Source organism: Peromyscus leucopus, chromosome 10, assembly GCF_004664715.2.
Source record: "Peromyscus leucopus breed LL Stock chromosome 10, UCI_PerLeu_2.1, whole genome shotgun sequence".
Taxonomy (NCBI): Eukaryota; Metazoa; Chordata; class Mammalia; order Rodentia; family Cricetidae; genus Peromyscus; species Peromyscus leucopus.
The window spans coordinates 34,208,243-34,223,433 of NC_051071.1; the positions used below are offsets into that span (position 1 = coordinate 34,208,243).

General features: G+C 38.5%; 1 protein-coding gene across 1 annotated transcript in view; it reads left to right on the forward strand.

Annotated features, from left to right (window-relative positions):
• The first annotated feature begins 5,460 nt into the window (after positions 1-5,460).
• Ncapg (non-SMC condensin I complex subunit G) overlaps positions 5,461-15,191 on the forward strand; it is a 32,241-nt gene continuing 22,510 nt past the window's right edge. The window contains exons 1-9 of the mRNA XM_028865885.2: positions 5,461-5,690; positions 6,518-6,715; positions 7,069-7,297; positions 8,999-9,144; positions 9,402-9,486; positions 10,354-10,546; positions 11,165-11,314; positions 12,574-12,714; positions 14,625-14,748. Of these exons, the coding sequence (XP_028721718.1) occupies positions 5,580-5,690; positions 6,518-6,715; positions 7,069-7,297; positions 8,999-9,144; positions 9,402-9,486; positions 10,354-10,546; positions 11,165-11,314; positions 12,574-12,714; positions 14,625-14,748 (1,377 nt within the window). The 5' untranslated portion in view covers positions 5,461-5,579. The remainder of the gene's footprint in view (positions 5,691-6,517; positions 6,716-7,068; positions 7,298-8,998; positions 9,145-9,401; positions 9,487-10,353; positions 10,547-11,164; positions 11,315-12,573; positions 12,715-14,624; positions 14,749-15,191) is intronic.

Consider the following 15,191-nt stretch of genomic DNA (forward strand, 5'->3'; position numbering starts at 1 on the left):
TCACTTACCAGTGAACTTCCTTCACACCTGGCTCAAGAAGATAAGAGTTCTCATCTAGGCAAGCTGATTCTCAGTGGTCTCAACTGGTAGTGATACAATGGAGAAACACTTTGTGTACTTGGTTTTGTTGGCATGACAATATATCTACTTGGTAATTAAAGATCATTAGTTGTCTGCCAGTGGAGATATTGTGCAGTAGTTATGATCTGGTAAACTGTTAATACATCCGTTGTTCAAAGATCTGATGTTTTGTATAGGTAATTCAATGCCTTTTGAAATGGTGTCTCAGTTATTGGACCATCTTGAACAGTAGCCTCAACCTTCAACCTGTGAACAAGACTAGAGACATATTAAGGGCTAAATGTACTAAGAAACATTACTATCTAATTTAGGGCTTTCAAGAAAATGGATGCTGAGCAAGGATTATAGATTTTCTCATTTCTTTCTCCCCCCCCCCAGACATAGTCTCCCTATGTTGCCCTGACAGACCTAGAACTATGTACTTAGAGATGTACCTGCCTCTGCCTCTGAAGTGCTGGGATCAAAGGGCTCCATTTCTATCTTACAGACTAAGGACAATTTTGCTGTTGTGAATAGCTTTTACAGCCACAAAACTGGCCAAGAGTTTGGGTCATTTTATTCCTTTGTTAATTCTTGTGGGCTGCAAGAATATATTATAGAGATTCAGCTGTGTATTAAAGGTAAACTTTGACCGACCAAGGGTTTGTAAAAAGGCAAGCCATTTATTATGAATATTTGGTGCTATCCAGCCTTTAATATTCCACCTGTCTTCTACTATGAAATTCTTGAGTGGCCAAATATTTTCAGACCTACTGAACTTCTAGGTAACTTCCCTGTGGGAGCCAGTACCTGGATAAGGTCAAGTAAGCCAAGACAAGCTGGCAGGAGATGCATAGCTTTGTTTCTCAAGGCCTAGGCGCTAGCCAGAGCAACTGACTGAGAACAAAGAGGTTTTTACATATCAAGGTGAGAGGTAGAATAACATTCCTGAGGAGGCAGAGAACCATTGCTCAGGGAAAGAAAGGGCAGACATTTTTTTTTTTCTGTAGAAATAGAACAGAGAGAAAAGAGGAAGACAGGTCCTTAGAGGGTAAGCAGATCTTGGGTAGAGTTTTCTGAGTGCCAGGAGTATAGAGTAGCAGAGATAGAGAAAGAGGATACACAGGACGAAAATGAGGCTAGAAGCATAGGAGTTTAGTCATTAGCAGAACTATGAGCTAGGGAACTGGATGGAACTGAAGCTATGGAAACAGGATTTCATCCCAGAGAAATGAAGTAGACAGATAAAGAGCTTGTTATGTCTAGAGTTATTCCTGTCTTGAATGCCTGGTGGAGCTATAGCTGTATTAGTAGAATTTTGACTTAGAGGAATAAAGTTAACAGATATAAGAACATAGTGTACGTAGATTTTTTTTTCCCTCAAATATCCCACGCTGGACGTAGCTAGACCCCAGGTACCCTGGGTACAACAAAGTTAATATACAACTGAACCAGTTTGTTTTCACCCCCAAAATTATTTGTGTAAGAGCACATCTCTTATGCCTGCCCCAAACTCTAAATAAAGAATTTATCTTTTTACCTTTAGATGTGTTTGTTGGGATGTTTTAGGGGCCTATCCTGGTAGTAGAGTTGTTAGGTGTCAAGATTCTTGTAGTGCCCTATGAAGTAGTAATCATCTGATCAATTTTGTATAGGATGTTAGGGTGTCAGGGAAGTATAACATTCATTAGCTCCTTCTATAAGGAAAACACATTAAATGTAAATTTCGAGGAAAATCAAATAAAGGTAAGTTCATTTTACCTACAAACTTCTAGACACTACTTAACAGAAGCAAAACAATGTTATTATCAAGTAAGGGTTATCTAAGAAAGAACAGTAACTTCTTTGCAATTAGTAAGGCTGACCAAAATCTTGATGATTAACAGTCTGGCATACTACTGGAAATCTTAGTCATCATTTTAAATAAATGATACTAAGTTCACACTAGGAAACCAAAACCCAAACATGTAAAGGACAGAGGAGCCAACAAGTAACATGTATCTGAAAAGACACAGGTTAGACATTCCATGCTCTGAGACAGGATAAACAAGCATTATGAAGACACCAACTTTCTGTGACCAGAAGAGTAAAGGGAACACTTGCCACCACAGCAAAACAAGGCAAAATGCTTATGACTTCAAGTACTAGACATAAATGTGCTCTCCAACCTAGTTTACATTATCTACATCATTCTGAAAAGAATACTTTGTGATATACCTTAAATCTGTATTTTATTGAGATAGGAGGGACTGGCTTTTAATTGTCCTGTCCTTTTATATTTTTGTTGTTTTCATTTCAAATCGACTGCACCTGTAAGATTTCTCGAAGTACTCTTCAAAAGGCTAACTCAACTTTCATTTTTGAATAAGCAACAAAAGAGGTTATTAGAAGACATAAATTCTGTACATACAGCAACGATCCCATTGCTATTTTTTTTTTTTTTTTTTTTTTTGTTTTGAGACAGGGTTTCTCTGTGTAACAGTCCTGGCTGTCCTGCCACTCACTCTGTAGACCAGGCTGGCCTCAAACTCACAGAGATCCACCTGCTTCTGCCTCCCAAGTGCTGGAATTAACGGTATGTGTCACCACCGCCATTGCTATTCTTTTACAGTCCATGTATATATTTCTATATCAAAACAAATTAACCTCATCTATCCTAAACATTTTCACGTGTAACTTAGTTTTCAAAAATGACTGATCTAAAATTCAGAATTCAATAACCTTACAACACATATTATTTGATTTTTGTTATTATCTAAAGTTTGTAAAAGACATGACATTTATTCCTATACATATTTGTCCTTTCCTCACAGAATAAAAGAGACAAGACCTATGTAAGCATTACAATAATGAGACTATGCTGTTTGAATTTAATATAGCATACTGGAAAAGTTCTCAGAGTATAATGCTGAAAACATACAAAACCCATCTAACATTCATTACTCAACCCCATAACGCTAATCAAAACAGTCATACTGACCTCTAGTGGCCAGACTCCCTGTATTTCACGGATGGTGAAACGGTCAGATTAAAAACACTTTAAAGAAACATCATAAGACATTCTTATCAACAAAGCAATAAAGGCAACAAGATCTAAAACATAGAGACACTTAAAGGCCACAAAAAATTGGTATGTTCTAAGTCTTAGTTTATCAGTTTATTTTACATTAAGAACAAATGACACACACACACACACACACAGAGGTTGTCATTTTATTATCATTTATTAACATTTTATTTATTTTGTGTGTGGTAGATGCATGTTTAGGCCAGAGACTGACAGTGGGTGATTTCACTGATTAAATCTTATTTTTTTTGAGACAGGCTTTCGGTGAATCTTGAGCTTATTTTGGCAGACTGGCTGGGCAGTGAACCCCTGGGATCCACTGTCTCTCCTACCCTCAAGTGCTGGGGTTAAAGATGGGCACAACATCTGATTTTTATTTGGGTGCTGGGCATGTGAATTCAGTTCCTCATGCTTGTCCAGCAAGTACTTTACCCACTGACCCATCTCCACAGCTTCTGTAGTGATCCCCAAAGTAAACACAGTTTTGCATGCTCACCAGCCACATGAACCTAAGCATTTGAAGTGGCACTAGAACACAATAACCCCAGAGATGCAGTCTTCGTAAAGATAAGAAAAAAAAAGAATGTAAGTTATCTTTTTAATAATGTATACTGATGATAATGGCTAGTGATTTTGTATATTTGATTTTTCTAGGCGTTCTTTCCCTGTCTATCGTCCTCAAAATGCTCATTCTCAGCTTGGTTCTGCTCCCAGTGATTAACCAGGAGTAACTTTCTCCAGTTGGACATGTTGATTTCAAATTACAGACACTTAACACCACCATGTTCACTTTAACCAGCAAATTGTGTACCTACAAATTTTTAGAAACTAGGAATGAAACAGAATAATTACAGCACATTCCTAGGATGGCATCTCATGGCACCCTGTCTGTCTCAATCTACTCATCTTAAAAGGAGATAGAAATAAAGGATTAAATGAAAAAGTGCTTAGAGTGGTGTTTGTCACATTCAAGGAGTCAATACATTTTTGTAAGTATTAGCATATATGGATAAAGCTAGGAAATAGTATGGACAAAAAAAGCCAGTTGCATTTACGAGTATTTATACTCTGGATGGTTAAAACACGAGACACAGTGGATACAGTCATTCATTCAGGCATTTACTCATGTAGATACATGTAAAAATCTGGGTGGTAAAAATGAAAAAGTACATTCTTTTGATAAGGGAAGGTAGTAACTCAAAAGGCATCCAAGCGGGTTTGAAATGTTCTAGTTAGCTGCTAAGACTGACCATTCTTACGTCTTCGCAGAGGATGCTGAAGTGCAGGGAAAGTTCTTTGAATTATGAATTAAGCTGATATACAACTAATCACAAGGAAAACAACAGACACAGGAATGCCAATAAACGAAGAGAGACCAGATGACCGAGGCATGAACTCTATACACAGCTACAATGTGTGTGACACAAATTACGCAAGGGTTGGGTTATAAAAGTCTGGTGAAGAAACAGATGAAGTCTCCCAGTGAGAAGTTAGTCGGGGGCAGCCCTCTTCCTGATACACTTCACCAATGTAGAGTTACATTATAGACAGGAGAGGGGCCTGCAGTTTTGCAAAATTACCAGGCAATATGCCAAGTGAGTTTCACATTTTGGAGAGGCGTGTCCTAAGCCCAAGCTGAGGTATACGTTTTGAGATCATTTTACATCTCCAGTGCGTAGTCTTACCAGGACCCCAAAGTCCTTTTGCAGAGTCTGCGTTCTCCTCCAGTTTAGAAGAGTTGTTATGCAGTCTGTAAGGCAGACCCGTGGAGCTGGAGCATCCCGAGCGGCTGCAGCCTAAATTTACCCTGCCTTTCTCTTCCCAGGTCCCCAGAATGCCCGACCGACGCCCAGAGTCCGAAGGACTGCAGGATCCTTCACCCAGATGGCCCCCAGAACCCCCTGACTTTCCCGACCCCCGAACGGGCCCCCTCCGTGACTCTCTCAAATGTCTCCTTCGCTCGGATTCCCGCGTCAGGCAGCAGGATCGGAGACCATGTTCTCAGCAGGCCTTGCTCTCTTCGCGGCGGGTCTTCTCCGTCTTCTCACCTCACACGCACCAGCGGCACACAAGGAGCCACCAACTCCGACCAGAAAGTTGAACGCCAGCCACAGACCGGCTCCTAGAGGAGGCCACTTCCGGCCACGCCCACGCCGAATGGGCAGAGGAACGCCTCTTCCTACTGGAAAACCAGCAGGCCACACCCCCGGCGCTTGCGTACCAGCAGCGGGAGTTCAGACGGGGGCGGGATTAGTTTGGCCTCTCTTGGCTTCCGGGTCCCGCCTCCCGCGAAAATCCCGCGGGATCGCGTCCTCCCGCGAGAGTTATTTGAAAACTCCGGCGGTAACCACGCCCCGGGTGCTGGCGGGCCGGTCTGCGGGAAGCCGGGGGAAACTGAGTCCGTGCCGCTTGCCAACTGCAGCCACCCGCGGGCAGCTCTCGTCGCGGCGCCATGGCGGCGGCGAAGAAGCGGCTTTCTGTGAAGGAGGCTTTCCGGCTGGCGCAGCAGCCACACCAGAACCAGGCGAAGCTGGTGGTGGCTCTGAGCCGCACGTACGGCGCGGTAAGCGGCCTGGCCTCGGCGCCGGCGCTCCCCTCGCTGGCGACCGCTTCCGGGCTCAGCCTCCCGCCCTTGCGCGACCCGCAAGGTCGGAGTGACCCGAGGGTCAGGTGCTCTGAGGCTTGCCCGAGGTCTCCTGGCCTCTGTCAGTGATCGCGACTCCGGACGACGTCCGCCCCGAGTCTCCTTCAGTGTTCTCCACCCCCCCACCCCCCGAGGAGTGATCCGTTATCTTTAGTTTGGCGGTGACTCGGGAGCCCAGTGTTAGGATGCGAAGTGACTCTCATACGCTTTTCTTTCCTTTGGGGTCTCTAGTTCATTATATCCGACCAAGTTATTTCAGCCAACTCCTAAGCTTAAATCAAATTCATGTCACCAAATATCAAAATCATTAGGACCTAGCCTTTCCTATTTTCGTTAATGGTGCATCTAGTGGAGCCGTGGGGAATTCAAGGACAGCGAAAGTGAGGAGGATAAATTGTTTTGAAGTTCGAGAGAAGTTAAGTAAATGTAAACGTGGTTAAGGATATGGGATAGGTTGTGGAAGTTACGCCAAAAGGAAATTGTTTATTGGGAAGGCCTAAATAAAATAAATACAAAACCAGTGTTGATTTTTGAGTTATGCTTGCCGAAGTTAAGCTTGCTTTGCATTAAGCATGGTAAGAAAAACATCGAGAATCCAAAAGGTTTGAAAGAAGAAATAGAGTTTTTCATTGTCCGAATGTATGCTTCGTACTTTCCCAGAGGTGCTTTCAGAAGTATTAGGGCAGTGTTGGGAATAAAGAATTCTTAGTAGTGTAGCTTATGGAGGCGTTTCTTGTGTGTTTCAGATGGATGATAAAACAGCTTTTCAGGACCAGTTTGTCCACTACCTTAAATACGCTCTGGTGGTATATAAACGGGAACCTGCTGTGGAGAGGGTCATAGACTTCGCAGCCAAGTTTGTTACTTCATTTCACCAGACTGATCAGGAAGAGGAAGAGGAAGATGGTGGCATTTTAAATTATTTGTTTACTTTTCTTTTAAAGGTACTGTGAAAACTAGTACTTTGGGGGAAGTAATGAAGAGAATTTCACCATGATGTGTGTCATTTTCGACAGTGAAATATCAGTGATAGAGAAAATGTATGCAAACAAGTCTTTTATAGGAAATCTTAACTGTCATTAAGATAAAAGGGTAACTCCAGCATTGGATTTTTGAACTGCCTGTTTAAATTCTCATGCTTGTTGTAAATGTTTTCTGCCTTGAAGTGAAATATTCCTACAGAGAAGAATATGCTTATTTTTTATATAGCAAGTATTTTTTTGGACCAGTTGAGATTATATCGACTATTTAAGAATGGAATGTGACTAGGAATAATTTTTTGTTTGTTTTTGTATAGTCTCATGAAGCAAACAGCAGTGCAGTCAGATTTAGAGTATGCCAGCTCATTAATAAACTTCTGGGGAGTATGCCAGAAAATGCCCAAATTGATGATGACTTGTTTGATAAAATTAATGAAGCCATGCTTATTAGATTGAAAGATAAGATTCCAAATGTAAGAATACAAGCGGTTTTGGCTCTTTCTCGACTCCAAGATCCCAAGGATGATGACTGCCCAGTAGTTGATGGTATGTATGGTCTCCTACATCTTATTTCAGTATGTTGACTTTGTTAATTTTTCAATTTTTGGATTTTATGTGTGTGTATACATGTGTGTACAGGTGTATACATTCATATGGAAGGAAGCCAGAGGTTAGAGTCAGATGTCTTCCTCAATTGCTCTCCACCTTATTTTTTCAGACAGTATCTCATTAAATCTAGACCTCATCTGCTGAAACTCATTGGCTAGAAAGCCCCAGGAATCCTTTCTCCTTATCCCCAGTGCTAAAATCATAGGTGCGTGCCACTGTGCCCGGTTTTTATGAGGCTATTGGGGGTTGGAACATCAGGCCTCATGCTTGTGCAGCAAGGCCTGTACCAATAGATTCATTTCCCTAACCCAGCATTGAACTTTTACTTATTAATTATGTATGTCTCTCTGTGTTATGGTAGTCTCAATCCAACAATTTAAAAGAAGAGAATATTATCAGAACTCTGCCTTGCTCTTACTCCAGTTGTATCCCCTTCTTTCAGTGATAGTAATAAATTACAGTGAATTTTGGGTTAATTGCCTTATTTACCTAAAAAACTAAACTTTAAACTATCACATGTTTGTTTCAGTGTTAAATTTTGTTTGCCATTTTTTTTTGTACATTATACTACTTTTTTTGTGTCTTTTTTTCCCTTCAGAATTATTAGTAACTTGAGCATTTGTTTAGGAGGGTATATTTTTATTTCTGCTCTATTCTAATGTTTTGTTTTATGGTGTATATTCTTCATGTTAATGGCCTCTCTAGTTTGCAAAAAAAGTTGCCTATACAAGAGTATGCCAGATATACTGGTAGTAGTCTTGAAAAACCAAACCAACCAACCAACCAACCAAACAAACCCGTGTTAGTATTTTTTTTAATTCATGGCTTTGGTGCATAGATTAAAGAGTTTTGTAGAGTTATACTTAGAGATAGACTTATAACTTCCACTTTGTTAGAGTAGGTAAAGTATTCTAAAAAGCTATTTATTTAATATTCTCAGCAATGGGGCATAAAGGTATGCATTGACCCACATCTTCTTTACTTTAAGCACATTTTAAAATTTGATGCCCTATCTAGTATATGTTGTTACCCATCTTAATAAATTTAGCAGATGATCATCATGAGTTGCTTAAGGATGGTGGTACAATTTGAGAAATGTTCCTGTTAGGTGATTTTTGTGATGTTAAACACCATAGATTGTACTTGGACAAATGGATTGTAGAGTTTAGTCACTCAGTGTGACTTCTGGTGCAGTCAGAGTTCCACTGAACATGTATGAGACTACTGCCAATATATCTGGCATACTCTTGTATAGAAATTGAGTTGTATAGTCTTTGGGTTTAGTTAATTTCAGGGTGTGATTTTTTTTTTTTGGGGGGGTAACATTTTTATAATAAAGTTTAAAATCAAAATAATAGGTCCTTGTAGAAAATCGTATCAACTTAAAATAAATTGCCTACTATTTGTCTCCTGACTTTTAAGGTTGTTTTCATTTTTAATCTCCAGTCACAGTATATTTATTAATTTTTAATTCCATTCTCAGAAGGAAAGTTGTTAAATTTTTTTTTTTTTTTTGTTAAAAGTGAATACATAAGAATAGTGCATGGTATCTCTTATTTAAAATGTGAAATCAAAATGTGGACACTTCTATGACTTAAAGAACAATTTTAATATTAAAACATATTGCTTTATTTCTAGCATATGTTACTTTGATCGAAAATGATTCAAATCCAGAAGTTAGACGTGCAGTGTTATCCTGTATTGCACCATCAGCAAAGACTTTGCCAAAAATTGTAGGACGCACAAAGGATGTAAAGGAGGCTGTCAGAAAGCTGGCTTATCAGGTGAATAAGTCACTCTCTTCAGAAGGCACGGTTTTGAAAGATGAGCCAATTTATGGTATTTTTGGAAAAATCTTGGTAACAATGATTTTTTTCCAGTTAGGACTTTTGAAGAATATAGGTAATTTAGGTAGAGTATCATTCATTTAAAAATATTAACAGACAAAACATTTGGGTTAATTTACTGAAGATTGCAGTATTCATAAGTAAGACATCTCTAAAGTCTGTTGAGACTAATGGCTATCTTTTACCTTTTTAAGGTGTTAGCTGAAAAAGTTCATATGAGAGCTATGTCCATTGCTCAGAGAGTACTGCTTCTTCAACAAGGTCTTAATGACAGGTCAGGTAAGATACACATCTTTGTAAACACTGGATTTTGAAGTCAGACTTGAAGTTATCTTTTCCATAAAACGGATTCAGATTTACCTACGTCTGCAAAACTTTTCCTTGCTCCTTACTCCTCTGCCCTAGCCAGTCTGCCTTACCATCTATAGTAATTCTGTCTTGTTCTCTTCTCTCCAGCCACACCAGGAATTCTGCTTCAGTCTTTACTGTACCTGGTTATGCAAATAACTCTTTTGTCTTGAGTCAGTAGCTCTGGCACACCACTAGGTCTGAAGGAAAGGGATGGTCTGAGCTTCATTTACACAAAAAACAAAGCTATGCACCTACAGTCCACCTTCCCCTGGGCTCTGTAGGGGTGTTACCTAGTAGATCAGTGGTAAGTCTGAGAAGCTTATACTGTTTCCCATATGGCCTAATAGTATATGAGTACACAAGAAATTCATAGCAGAAGGCAGCTGATATATTAAAAGCTGAATAACACCAAATATTCCCTGATAAATGGCTTCCCTCTATAAAAGATTCCTTGACCTTTCTAGGTATAGCTTTATTATATACAGCTGAATCTCTGTAATATATTCTTGTGGCTTGCAGCACTTGATGTTCAGTGAGGAGACAATACAGAATTTTTTCATTGGGCTATATAGGAGTTAAGTTTTTACTGCTGAACTTGCATTTGTATTTTGAATAAGCATTTTCATGATTAGTAACACTGCATCTTTTTCATTAGCATGCTTTGTTCTACCTATACTCTCTACTTGTATTGTAACTATCAATGTTAACATTGACTCAGTAAAAGTGAATTAAAATGGGGCGACTAGAGGAAAGTCTGCAGTGTCCATTGTCTACCTGTTTTCCATGACTCCCCAGAGGCTGTGAAACAAGCAGTGCAGAAGCATCTCCTTCAAGGCTGGCTGCGCTTCACCGAAGGCAATATCTTGGAGCTGCTTCATCGCTTAGATGTGGAAAATTCTTCTGATGTGGCAGTCTCTGTTCTCAATTCCTTATTCTCAATGACTCCTCTCGGTGAGCTGGTTGGCATCTGTAAAAATGATGATGGCAGGTATATAATAACTTCATTATTTAAATTGTACAGGATATTTAAATTGAACTTCCACAATTAAAATTAGTTTTCCTTCCCTGTACTTTCAAATTCCATCAGTATCTTTTATCTGTTCTTCATTTCTTTAATGAATATCTTTTTTTTCCTCTGGTACATGAACTCATTATTTTTTTTTTTTTTTTTTTTTGGTTTTTCCAGAAAGGGTTTCTCTGTGTAGTTTTGGTGCCTGTCCTGGATCTCACTCTGTAGACCAGGCTGGCCTTGACCTCACAGAGATCCACCTGGCTTTGCCTCCCGAGTGCTGAGGTCACTGCCCAGCAGAACTCATTACTTTTTCTTAGATATTACTTCATTTGTGGCCTTTCATTTTGTAGTTTTTATTTTTACATTACACTTACTGTGAAAACATCCCCAAATATACATTCTTCCCACGTTAGCTCATTTTGCCTTTCCTTAGTTTAAGTATTTTTTCTTTTCATAACTTATTGGGTGGGTCAGTTAATGACTTAGTAATTAAAAGACTTAATAATTGAAAGAAACTTACATCTTATTTCCATTCTTGTTCAGCTTTTCAACTGAATGTAAAGATAATGCTCTCTTATTCTCTTCTAAATGAAGGAAGTTGATTCCAGTGGAAACATTAACTCCTGAACTTGCTTTATACTGGCGCACCCTTTGTGAATATTTGAAATCGAAAGGAGATGAAGGTGAAGAGTTTTTAGAGCAGATTTTGCCAGAGCCTGTAGTATATGCAGAGTATTTACTGAGGTAAATTTTTTTCTTTTGTTTGAACTGTACTTATGTTGCTCATGTGCCAGTCTCATAGCCCCCTTATTTAAAGTCATTGTTGGAAAAAAGTTAAAAACTATTGTGTTCAAGTAGGTGTAAATTGGTGTGTTCATTGAGTGTTTCTGAAGAATCTGTTGTGTGGTTAGTATACTGAATGTGTACAGTCAGAGCCTTACTATCCTTGTCACAGTGACTTACATTAGCAGCTGGTTAGCATGACTTTCCCTGATAAAACTTTACTGACTTTTTCTTGAATTTTATCTAATACTTATATATGATAAAAATTTAAAGAATATTCTTTAAAAGCTGTACAAAAACAGATATCATGATAATTAGATTTGGTGCATAGACGAGTTTCAGAATCGTAGGGGGGAGATGTATGGCCAGTTTTAGTCTGTTTTGATTAATAGCATACTAAAAATAAAAAAACTTATGTAACTTTAAAGTTTTATTTTCCTAAATTACCTGTTTTATTGTATGTCCTGGCTAATGTTATGTCAACTTGACCCCGGCTAGAGTCATTTTGGAGGAGGGAATCTCAATTGAGAAAATGCTCTCACTCGATTGGCCTGTGGGCAAGCCTGTGGTACACTTTCTTGGTTGATGATGGATTTGGATGGGCCTAGCTCACTGTGGGTGGTGCCATCCCTGGGCTGGTGATCCTAGGCTCTATAAGAAAGGAGGCTGAGCAAGCCATGGGGAACAGGCAAGTAAGCAACGTTCCTCCATGGCCTCTACGTCAGTTCCAGCTTCTAGGTTCCTGCCTTGTTTCAGTACTTGATATGACTTCTTTCAGTGATGGACTATAATGTGAAATAGGAAATAAACCATTTCCTCCCCAAGTTGCTTTTGGTCATGGTGTTTTATCATAATAGAAACCCAACTAAGACAATATAATTTTTATTTCACTGTAAAATTATATTAAAAATACTGCCAGAATTCAAATGTAGAGGTAAATTTATTCTTTGCTTCCTCATTCCCATTGATCATTGTTTAGTTAACAATTAAATAACTAGGGTGTGCATTTTCAAATCTCTCTCTGTGTTTTAAATGCACATGTAAGTTTCTTTTTGAAAATATAGCATATTATATGTACTGTTTTCTGTTTTTTTTAACCTGTATGTAAAAATCATTATTTGTTGGTATGTGATATTACACTATTTTGTAGTGCCTTGTGTGTGCTATGTAAGTGCTCTTCCACTGAGTTACATCTACTTTATTAATTCTACTTATTTTAGTTACATCCAGAGCTTCCCAGTAGTTAATGAAGAACAGAGAGGTGATTTTACCTATATTGGAAATTTGATGACAAGAGAATTTATAGGTCAGCAATTGATTCTAATTATAAAATCTTTGGATACCAGTGAAGAAGGAGGAAGGTATGTCTAAATGTTAACATTTGATCTAATTTATTTTAATTTTGTTTATTTAGTAATCTGCCTTGGTTTAATTTAAAAGATAATTCTGATTTTAATTTTAGTATAACTATAAATGTTGAAGATGATATATCCTCTGATTAATTAGGGCTTTTAAAAAAATCAAGATACAGTGTATCTTGAGCATATCCACCTCTAGACTCTTCCTACTCTTGATCCTCAACATTTTCCTTCTTCTTCCTTGAGCCTTGGCCCTCCCCTGCCCCTTTCTTTTTAACATACTGAGTCCAGTTAGTGTTGTGTGCATGGTTATGTGGCCATCCTTCAGATCATGGGCAGCATACCACCAGCTGCACCCTAGAATAAAAATGATTCTCCCTCCCCTAGTAGTTGTCAACTGCCAGTAGCTTCTCAGCTGGGGGAGTAGGACCTCAGGAGCCCCTATCCCTCCATACTGCAATGTTGACTGGCAGGTCTTGTGCAGGTAACCATAGTTCCCATGAGTCCATGAGTGTAACAGCATTATCACTCCTTCCTTAGCCTCTGGCTGTCCCTATATTTAAATATAGTTTTGGTACAATGACTAGATATGTCTGCCCTAGAAGTGCTATAACAATTTTTTTTCCTCTTTCCTTATATGAAAACATTTACACATATATAGTTCATTAATGTTAGGGTATATTTCTGAGAAATGTGTTATTAGGTGATTTTGGAGGTGTGCAAGCATAGTGTATAAATTTAGGTGTTAATAGGTTAATTGTTCATTGTGGTATTTTGGTATAATTAGAAGATGACAAAATATGCATGAGGCTCTTGCAAATACAACGTTCATAGTTAGTAATATGCTAAGTATACTTACAATAATGGTTAAAAATACATTATGATAATTAAATAAACCAGTAACAATCATTTAACATTTAGTATGGTGTGTGGTATGTAATCACATGTACTATACTCTTATATGTATGGCAGTGTATGTTTGTTTATACCAGTATCACCAGAGAAATGCATTGACATAGCACATTACTAGGGCTACCATATCATTAGGCATTAGATATTTTCTAGCTCCATTATGATTTACTGGGTCATCCATCAGATATGTTGTCTAATGTTTACTGAAACATCATTATGTGGCACATAATTGCTTATGCATCCATGTTTCTATGGGTATCTATGTATATAATCCTAGTATAATTACCTCAGAATAAGTAATTTCCGGTTTTTTGGTCTAAAATATTTATTGCAAAGAAAGCAAGTAGTACTATCTAGATGGTTTGATTAACCTCTTTTTTTTTTTGATTTTTCGAGACAGGGTTTCTCTGTGTAGCTTTGCGCCTTTCCTGGAACTCACTTGGTAGCCCAGGCTGGCCTCGAACTCACAGAGATCCGCCTGGCTCTGCCTCCCGAGTGCTGGGATTAAAGGCGTGTGCCACCACCGCCGGGCGGTTTGATTAACCTCTTTTCCCCCCTGTTTTTTTGTTAATTTAAGATCAGGGTATAAAAATATAATTTATATGTGTATTTTTAATAAAGTTTGCAGAATGTGAGTTTTTTTTTTTTTTTTTTATCTTTTAACCTAAAGTCTGTATGTATGGAGTTTTGTACCTATAGTTATAAACAAAAGTAAAGGGCAATGTTAGAAAAAATGTATTTTCAGTTGGCAAGATGGCTCAGGGGTTAAAGATGCTTGCTGTCAAACCCAAGGCCTTTCATTTGATCCTTGGAACCCTCAGGGTAGAAGGGGAAAACTAACTCCGGCAATTTCTTCTTTGATCTCCACATTTAATTCCAGGCATGAGTGCCCTCTCACATGCCCACACAGAAAATAAAGAAGAAAAATGCTTAAAAAAATGTGTATAAGATGCATTTTGTCATAGTGGTAGTTAAATTAAAAAAGATCTTTTTGATTACAGGAAACGACTGCTGGCTATTTTGCAGGAGACTCTTATTCTCCCTACAACTCCAGTATCCTTAATTTCTGTTATTGTTGAGATACTCCTTCACATCATCTTAGATGATAATAAAAGGATACAGATTGTAAGTGCTTTTATTTTTGATATAGTTAGGACACTTTGATCAGTGACACCCAAGAGTCAGATTTCTCTTTAGCATCTTTGTCTTTGACTGTATTAGTGTTGTCCAATATGTTGCAAAAAGGAAAAAGGAGTACATCTTTCTCACACACAGAGTTTAAAACACCTTCCTGTCTTAGCATGCCGGTTACTTTGTTGAGTCAGTGCAGCAGGTATGGGAGGAAGGGACAAGTGTGATGAGGTTTTCTTTGTAATTATTGGGAACTAGTGTGTAGAAGGAAGACTTGAGTTATGGATTCCTCAGTTGTGGCTTTGGGCAAGTTTTTAGCCTATTTTACTCAAATGCAAAACACTAATATAACTTCATGAAATGCTTGATAGATACAAAAGTCAATTGAATGTGCTACAATAGTTCCGAAAATGAGGTCTAACCCCTTGAGGGGATAG